Below are 8,085 nucleotides of genomic sequence, written 5' to 3'. Positions count from 1 at the left end.
CATTATCATCTTAATTATATCCCTGATATAATAATGTAAGCCTCAATTATATTCTTTGCACTTTGTATGTTCAAAATAATAATGGGTCAAAAACACTGTGCCAAAATGGCCTGTTCAGTTTTCAGAAATTTGTGACTTGATCTCATTTATCATGGGCTTTAAAAGATCAGAGCATAATTTAAATCCTAGTTCTGACAGTATATCTGTATATATATATATATATATATATATCGATATAGATATCTGTATATAGATAGATTTTTTTTGTGTTTTTGGGGGGTGGTGGGTGATTTTCTCTCTCTCTCTCCTCTCTCTCTCTCTCTCTCGGGTTTGTTTTCTCTTTTTGGTTTTCAGGCGAGTCCAGCCGCGAAGCTGCCGTCGGCAGGGTTCCCAGTGGCCCCATCACCGCCACACTCACCCTGCCCAGGCCATCAGGGCTGGCCGCCTCCTCGTCCTCGTCCTCGTCCTTAAAGTGCTTCTCCTGGCCATTGCGCCGGGCCTCAGGGGAGCCAGGTGGGGCGGAGGCGCTGGGCGGTGCAGTGGCTCCAGGGCCAGGGTCGGGTCCCCCGAGCCCCCCGCCCCGGACTCGGGGCTTGCGGCCACGGCGTGAGGGGACGCCGTTACAGCCGTCTTTCTTGAGGTGTCTGTGCAGGTGGTCGGAGCGGACGAAGGTCTTGCAGCAGCTGTCACACTGGTAGGGCCGCAGGCCGGTGTGCACACGCATGTGGTTCTTCAGGTCGTAGTTGTGGGCGAAGGCCGCCCCGCACTGCTGGCACAGGTACGGCTTCTCACCTGTGTGCTTCCTCATGTGCACCTTGAGCTTGTCCTGCCTGTGGAGGGGGCAAGGGTCAGTGGGCGCTGTGCTGGGCCCCCTTCCGGGACAACCCCCCAACTCATGCTGGCCTTGAGGCTGAAACTATGACCAAAAGGCAGGCTGTGGCTAGGGATAGTTCTGGGTAAAATGGGACAAGGAGCCAGAGGTCTCTCAAAGGTCTAAAAAGGCCTTGGGCCCTGCTTGCTGTGTGGTCTTGGGCAAAAGCTGAACCTCTCTGAATCCCTCTTCTTACCCATAGGAGGACGGTAACTGGCCTCCTGCCTGGGGCTCTACCATGTCTCCCAGGTGCTCTGCCCAGACCACTGCATGGGGCCAGTCACAGAAGGGGCAGCAGGGACTCAGACTGTGCGAGGAGAATACAGAGATTTCCCCAACTGAGGCTCAGAGAGGGGAAGTGACTTGCACCGAGTTGCACGGCGGGTCAGGGGCTGCGAGGTGGAGTCAGCTCCAGTTTCATCACCCCAAACCGTGGCCAGTGTAATTATAGCCCCGCTGCCACAGGCCCTGCTTACTCAACTCTCTAATGTGACTCAGAGGGGCCTCTGGGCTCCTGGGGCTGGAGGAAGGGGTGGGGGCTGGGGCCCCGGGTCAGGGACAGAGAGCAGCCAGGTGAGTGCATGAGGAAAAGAGGTTTGGACTGGTACCTCTATGCTTGTTTCCTTGACTGGCAAATGGGATCAGCCCTGGGCTGGGAATAGGATGGCCAAGAGAACTCCAGGTCAGAATGAAATAGCCTGAGGCCTGCGGTTGGGGTCAGAGGTCAGCTTGGTCACCTCTGCAGACCCTGGCTTGCTGAGCCCTCATGAAGCCGTTCCTCTGAGGTGCAGAGACCCTGAAGGGCAAGGCCCATAGCCATCTCCATGCCCCATCTGGAGGAGGATGGAGCCCCCAAAACTAAAAGAACCACAATCTCACCAAAGGGGTGAGCCAGGCCACCAATTACACTGCTTGCCTCTGGTAGCTGTCCTTTGCCCCCTGCCTGATATTCCTGGGCCCTGCACTCCAGGCCACACCCTCCTGTTCTGGCCTGTAGGAAAGGGGGCCAGGGGTCAGCCCCCAGGTCCTATTCCCAAGGGGCAGAGCTGGGAAGCTGGGACAATGCCTTCTTTCTTCAGTCTGGGTGGGTGTGGCTGGGGGAACCCCAGAGTGGGTGGGGGTAGGGGGTGGTGCTGAGTCACCCAGCCTGGCCAGGCCCCTGCACGTCAACCCCTCCACCCCCACTAGACTGGCCCACAAGGCCCAGTCAGCTACCTCTGGACTTTTAAGACCAAATCACAAATTTCCCAGCCAGACCTCAAACTCCTGCCCAAGGACCAAGCCCAGTGGCTCCTGTGCCAATTTCCCTCCCCTGACTGCAGGGGTCCCCTGAGCTGAACTGGTCTCAGAGTCCTTGTATTGGCTGTTCCCTCTGCCTGAACCTTCTCCAAAGACTCCTTCCCTCACCTCCTTCAGGTCTCAGCTCTGCTTAAAGCAGCACCCACAGCTTTCCCCCTCCCTTTGTTCTCGGCTCTCTTCACGTTCCACCAGCTAGTGCTATCAGTTCTTTGATTTTATCTCACGCAAGCTTTGTCCATGGGGATTTTGGCCTATCTCTCCACTTCTGCATCCCCAGCGCCCAGAACAGGGCCTGGCACCCAGGAGGTGCCCCATAAATGTTGGCCGAATGAAGTAAGTTTCCAGACTCACATGAGACTTACAGTGACTCAAACAACTGAGCTTCCTGCTCCCTACTAGGCTGTTGGCCTCTCCCAAAGCAAAAATTCTCCTCCATCCCAAGAACCTCCTCTGGGAGAAAGAGCCAACCCTGGGCTCCTTCCCCCGGCTCCCTCAGCACCACCTGGCATGTTTATGTTCTATGCAGTCATTGGTTTAGTGCCTGCACCCAAAGGCTGCTCTGAAGGGACACACTGGGGGAGGGCACCCCAGAAGGAATAAGGTGCTGCTGCCTATGTCCCTGGAGGCTGTGTGTGTCTGCACGTAGCTGCACTTTGAGCAAAGGAAGCCACCCAACACCCTCACCCCTGCCAGTGGCGCTGGCTCACCTGGTGAATCGGACCTTGCAGATGTTGCACTCATAGGGCTTCTCACCGGTGTGGGTCCGGATATGCCGCGGGAGCTTGCCAGCGCCCTGGATGACCTTCTCACAGATGGGGCACTTCTGGAAGGCCTTGGCCCGGATCTTCTTCTCCACCTTCTGCGACCACGCCGGGTAGACGTCGCTGTCATGGGTACTGCTGAAATACTTCAGATAGTAGTCCATGACACCCTTGTCGTCTGCCCTCGACTCGTCGTCGCTGTCCCCTGCCGCCGCCGACCCCGCCCGGCCCACCGACGACATCATCTGTTGTAGCAGTGTGCTAGCCGCAAGCCCGTCCGCATCGGTCCCGTCGCCGTCCTCACCCTCAGCTGTTCCCGACAGGAACCCAGGAGAGTCCCCTGCTTCTGGGGCTACTTCTGACAGTGAGACCTCCTCCTCCCCACCCCGGCCATAGTGGCCGTTCTGTGTGGCAGCTGGAGGGGCCACGGAGGGTGGAAAGAGGCCCCCTGCAGGGGCATCCTCATCCCGCTCTGGCCACAGACCCGGGTTGCTGTCGCCCTCGTCCCCATCCCCGGCTGGGGGCCGCTCAGCCGGGGGGCCAGGTCCATAGAAGTCCAAGCCATTGCAGTCACCTGCAGCCACGGCAGCCACTGCTGCGGCCACGGCCTCCTTGGTGGCGTCCAGGTCATCCTCAGATGCGCCGAAGGCTGACCATGGAAAGCTGGCGGCGGCGGCAGCTGCGGCGGCGGCTGCGGGGGGCAGGCTGTTCATGGGGTTACTCTGGAAGAACTCGAGGTACTCCTTGGCACGGAGGAGGTTTCGCTGATCAATTTGATCTACCAGGTCCAGCTGCCCAGCATCAGTGCCCGCATCGGCTGCCAGGATCTGCCTGTCAAGGAGGTCGGCGCAGACATGGCTCACAGCGGGTATCTCCAACAGGCGGGCAGCACTGAGGATGTCACTCACGTTGGCTGTGCTGACAGTCAGCGTGGCCGTATAGGCAAAGTCCATGAGAGCTGTGAGCGCCTCGGCACTGACGAAGTCAATCTCGTACACGTTCTGCTGATCTACCACGGCGCCTGATGTGAACAGCTTCTTGAAGTACTGGCTGCAGGCCGCCAGCACTGAGCGGTGCGTGGGAAACTCTCGGCCCTCCACCAGGATCACCACGTCACACAGCAGGCCTTGTGTCCGCTGCTCGTTGAGCCCACTCAGAATGTCACTGCTGTGGTCGGGGAACGGAATCCCAATGGGGCCGTCCACGCCGCCGGCCATTTTCCGCGCCGAGACCTACAGCACCAGAGAGGAAGGGGTGGTCGTGAATATGGGAGGGACCCACCAAGGCTTAAGATCCTCAGAAGAGTGCCCCTCCCTGTTTCCCCAGATGTGCACCAGGGCAGTCCATGTCTGGTTCTGCAGAACGTGAGATTATGCTAGCAAAACTCACACTGGGTGCTTGAGAGATGAAGACTGGCACCCGCCCCTTCACTAGAGGGCTCACGGGCATGCCAAAGGGCAATGTGAGGTGATGCGGGAGCATACAGTAGATGCTCAATAAATGCCTCAACACAAGTTGTTTCCTAATGAATCTGAGTGCAGGCTTCTACCTATACTCTCTCTAGGAGGCCCTGGTGGTATCCACAAGGCTCCTACTGTACACTGTCATGCTTGAGCCCCCGGCAGTCCCATCGGGCAGCACCATCTCTACTGCAGAAGTGTGAAGACAGGGCTCAGGGAGAGGAGCCCATGTGCCCAAGGCTCTGCCCCAACCAATATCCAACTGGCTTGACTGTGCATCCCCACCAGTCCCCTCGGCCTCTCTGACCCTCACTGCCTCATGGTGAGGCCCAGTTCTCTTGGGGGCCTCTGAAGCCAAGGCCTAGCTGGGGTCATTGAGGCCATGGGTTTGCCCTGGTGTGGGGTGGCAGTGACTCTGAAGGACAAACCCCTTTCTGCCCCATTAGAGCCCCAGGACAGCTTGGCCCTGGCAGTGAATAATGGGGAAACCAGGCCACCTGACGCTCCCTTTCCCTGTCACCGCAGCCACCCCATCAAGGAGGAGCAGGGGGCTAGGGCCTCCTGCCTGCCCAGCTCTCTCCAGCTTTCAACCCCCCTGCCCCCCCCGACTGCCCTGTAAAGCCAGGACAAGGCCCTGCCACTTTCTGGGCCTCAATCTCCCCATCTGTCAAATGGGCAGAAGCCTTTGGAAGAGCAGGCCATTGAGAGAACTCTGCCTGTCTGTCCCACCCCTCTCCCCACCCCTCCTTTTTTCCGCCTTCCCCTGGGCTGTGACTCATCCACCCACTCGGGCGCTTGTGCAACCCTCTGGCTCCTGTCCCCACCCCTCCACCCTCTCCGGGGAGCCCCCGGCTGTCCCAAGCCACCCAACACAACCCACATTCCTCCGGGCCCAACCAGCTGGCTCTTGGGCCACAGCTCATGGACAGCAGGGAGTGGGCTGAGCTGGGCCTTCCTCAGCCTCCTAAGGACCCCAGCCTCTCAGCCAAGCAGCCCAGCCCAACTCTAACCCAGATCTCTCCTGCAGTGCTGTGAGTGGGATTCAGGTAGCTGGCCCAGCAAGGGAGCCCCGGGTTGGTCCGGCAGGGTACAAGGCCAGGATGAAACTGTCCTGACCCAGGGCTGCCCTGGGAGTGAGGTCCAGGCCTCAGAGCTGACAGAGGCCTTTGTGCAACGCTCAGGCAGGCACTACACTTCCCAGGACGTCTCTCTCCAAGGCCCGCCCTCTTTCTTGCAGACTGCACCAGCTGCTCCGCTGGCCCCTCTGTTCTGCCAGCCCTGGGGGAGGGGGTGGGGGGTCGGCTCAGATGTGGCTGCTGAGAGCAGGAGGATGGAGGTCAACCCCATCTGAGGATCGATCAGCCATCAGAGGAGCCCCCTGTGGTGGCTTCCACCCCCTTCCACCATCTGCTGTCTGGCCTCTGAGCTCCAGAGAGTAAATGGAATCAGACTGGCCTCGCCCCTCCTTATCTTCCTCCCCATCCATGCGACCGACACCCCAAGATGGCAACCCTAGCCCTGCTTGCCATTGTCCCCCAGGTGCCCCTAGGGTCCCCTTGGACCTTGAGGTATCTCCAGGGGTCTCAAGGTCACAACCTGAAATAGTTCAGGTGACTCACCCCCACCCTCCCTCAAGCACTGAGCACACCAGGCCAGGGGGCCAGGACAGCCCTACTCTAAGTGTAAAGGAAGCCACCCAGCTGGAAAGGTGCAAGCTTGGGCCTCAAACCTGACCCGGGACACTGGTCTCCACTAGGGGGATGAAGTGAGCCGTGTGCAAAGGGACTAGAGCGGCGGTCGCCAACTGGTGGTCCCGACCGTGAGGTCCAAAAGGTTGGCGACCGCTGGTTTAAGGAAACCTTTGGAGCAGTGGTCGCCAACTGGTGGTCCATGAGGCCTCAAAGGTTGGTGACCGCTGGCCTAGAGTATCCATATCCCTGTCCTCTCCCAGTTGGAGCTTCTATTCCCCAGATAATCATCAGAGACCCTCCTTCAAAGAGCAGGGCCTGGGGAAGTGTCAACCAAGAAAAATCCCTATGAGAGTAGCATGATCCCCCATTTTACAGATGAGAAAACCAAGGCCCAGAGACTTATAAAATCCTGCCAAAGGGCGCCCAGCAAGGCTAATCCATAGGTTTTGGGGTCCAGGAGCTGGTAGAGGTCAGAGGCTGGCCCCCGACCTACCCAACAAGCCATCATCTCTTTCCTCACCCTGGAAACTAAACTGGCTCTGCAGACACCTGACCCACACCCTCTCTCCAGGAACACATCTCACCTGCCTACCAGGCCCAGAGCCACTGCCCCGTCTGGGTCTCTCAGGGTCCTCCCTCTAAGAAAGAAGTGGAAGAGCCTGTTAGATGGGAAAAGGGCAGCTGGGCCCTCTTGGTGGGTCAGGTGGGGCCTGGAAGGAAAACACCCACTGTGTGCCCTGGGATTGTCTCAGCAGGAGAGCTTCACCTAGGGCAGTGATGGCGAACCTATGACACGCGTGTCAGAGGTGACATGCGAACTCATTTTTTTGGTTGATTTTTCTTTGTTAAGTGGCATTAAAATATATAAAATAAATATCGAAAATATACATCTTTGTTTTACTATGGTTGCAAATATCAAAAAATTTCTATATGTGACCCGGCACCAGAGTTAAGTTAGGGTTTTTCAAAATGCTGACACGCCGAGCTCAAAAGGTTCGCCATGACTGACCTAGTAGGTACTCTGGAAGTGGGGGTTTCCTTGGTAGTGACAATCCAATAAAACTTCTCTCCTCCAGGAAAGTACCACCCCCATGACAGCCAGTGCTAGGGTCCCCAGAGCTCAGGATCACCTGGGTTATCCTTCCTCACAACTCCACCCCCGAGAGAGCCTGCCCTCCTGGGACTTCCGGGGCCTCTGCTGACTCCTCAAGCTAAGGGGCAGGCCTCAGCAGGCTCCTCCTGGGCTGGAAGTGGGGTGCCCTCCTCCCTCTGGGCCACTCCTAGGCCCCTATGCTGGGCCCTCCCTTGGGTGGCGCACAGTAGGAGCACAGCATTCAACAAGAACCAAAGACGCTATGGGCTGGAGAGAGCCCACACCCAGCCCCACCCACCCAGCTAACTGACACACCCAGGACCAGGGGACAGTGCTGCTTCCACCTCCCATCTAACTTAGGATCACTTAGGAGGCAGGACCTCCTCTGGACAGTTTCCTCCGTGCCTGGGAACTTTCCGGAACCAGGCACCTTCATTTCATCCTCTCCACAAGAAAGCCCTGGGTTTTACAGAGGAGGAGAGGCTTGGAGAGATGACAAGACTAGCAGCCGGGTGGGGACTAAGACTCTGATCTGAGCTGGCCTCAACTGCTGCCTCTCAACAGCAGGGACACAGGGGTGAGGTCAGGACTGCCTTGACCTGGTCCCAGGAGCAGCAAGTGTCATCCAGGAAGGACCCCAACATCATAGGAAGGGTGTCCCGGGCATGGGGGACAGCAGAGGAAAAAGACTGGAGGTGGGTGCTTAGGAGAGGGGACTGGGGGAAGGAGAGGCTGCATTAACAGGCAGCTTTCCAAGGTCAGGCAAAAGGTGAGGATTGGGGCTGGGCCTCCTCCTCCCACCCACACTCCTCAGGAAAAACAGGGGATGGCCAGCAGGGGGTAGGCAGGTCATCACCAGCCAAGGCCTTCCTGGAGGAGTGTTTGGGACAGGGGCAGCTTCATTAGGGGG

General features: G+C 58.1%; 1 protein-coding gene across 1 annotated transcript in view; it reads right to left on the bottom strand.

Moving 5' to 3' along the window:
• The window catches only part of ZBTB7A (zinc finger and BTB domain containing 7A), a 7,834-nt gene extending 600 nt beyond the window's left edge, over nt 1-7,234 (bottom strand). Inside the window, exons 1-4 of the mRNA XM_015567190.1 lie at nt 7,092-7,234; nt 6,667-6,848; nt 2,878-4,163; nt 500-830 (exon numbers count right to left, since the gene is read on the bottom strand). Coding sequence (XP_015422676.1) covers nt 500-830; nt 2,878-4,148 — 1,602 coding nt within the window. The 5' untranslated portion in view covers nt 4,149-4,163; nt 6,667-6,848; nt 7,092-7,234. The remainder of the gene's footprint in view (nt 1-499; nt 831-2,877; nt 4,164-6,666; nt 6,849-7,091) is intronic.
• Between the last annotated feature and the right edge of the window lie 851 nt (nt 7,235-8,085).

Source organism: Myotis davidii, unplaced genomic scaffold (assembly GCF_000327345.1).
Source record: "Myotis davidii unplaced genomic scaffold, ASM32734v1 scaffold551, whole genome shotgun sequence".
In the NCBI taxonomy this organism is placed as follows: Eukaryota; Metazoa; Chordata; class Mammalia; order Chiroptera; family Vespertilionidae; genus Myotis; species Myotis davidii.
This window is presented reverse-complemented; position numbering and strand designations above follow the sequence as displayed.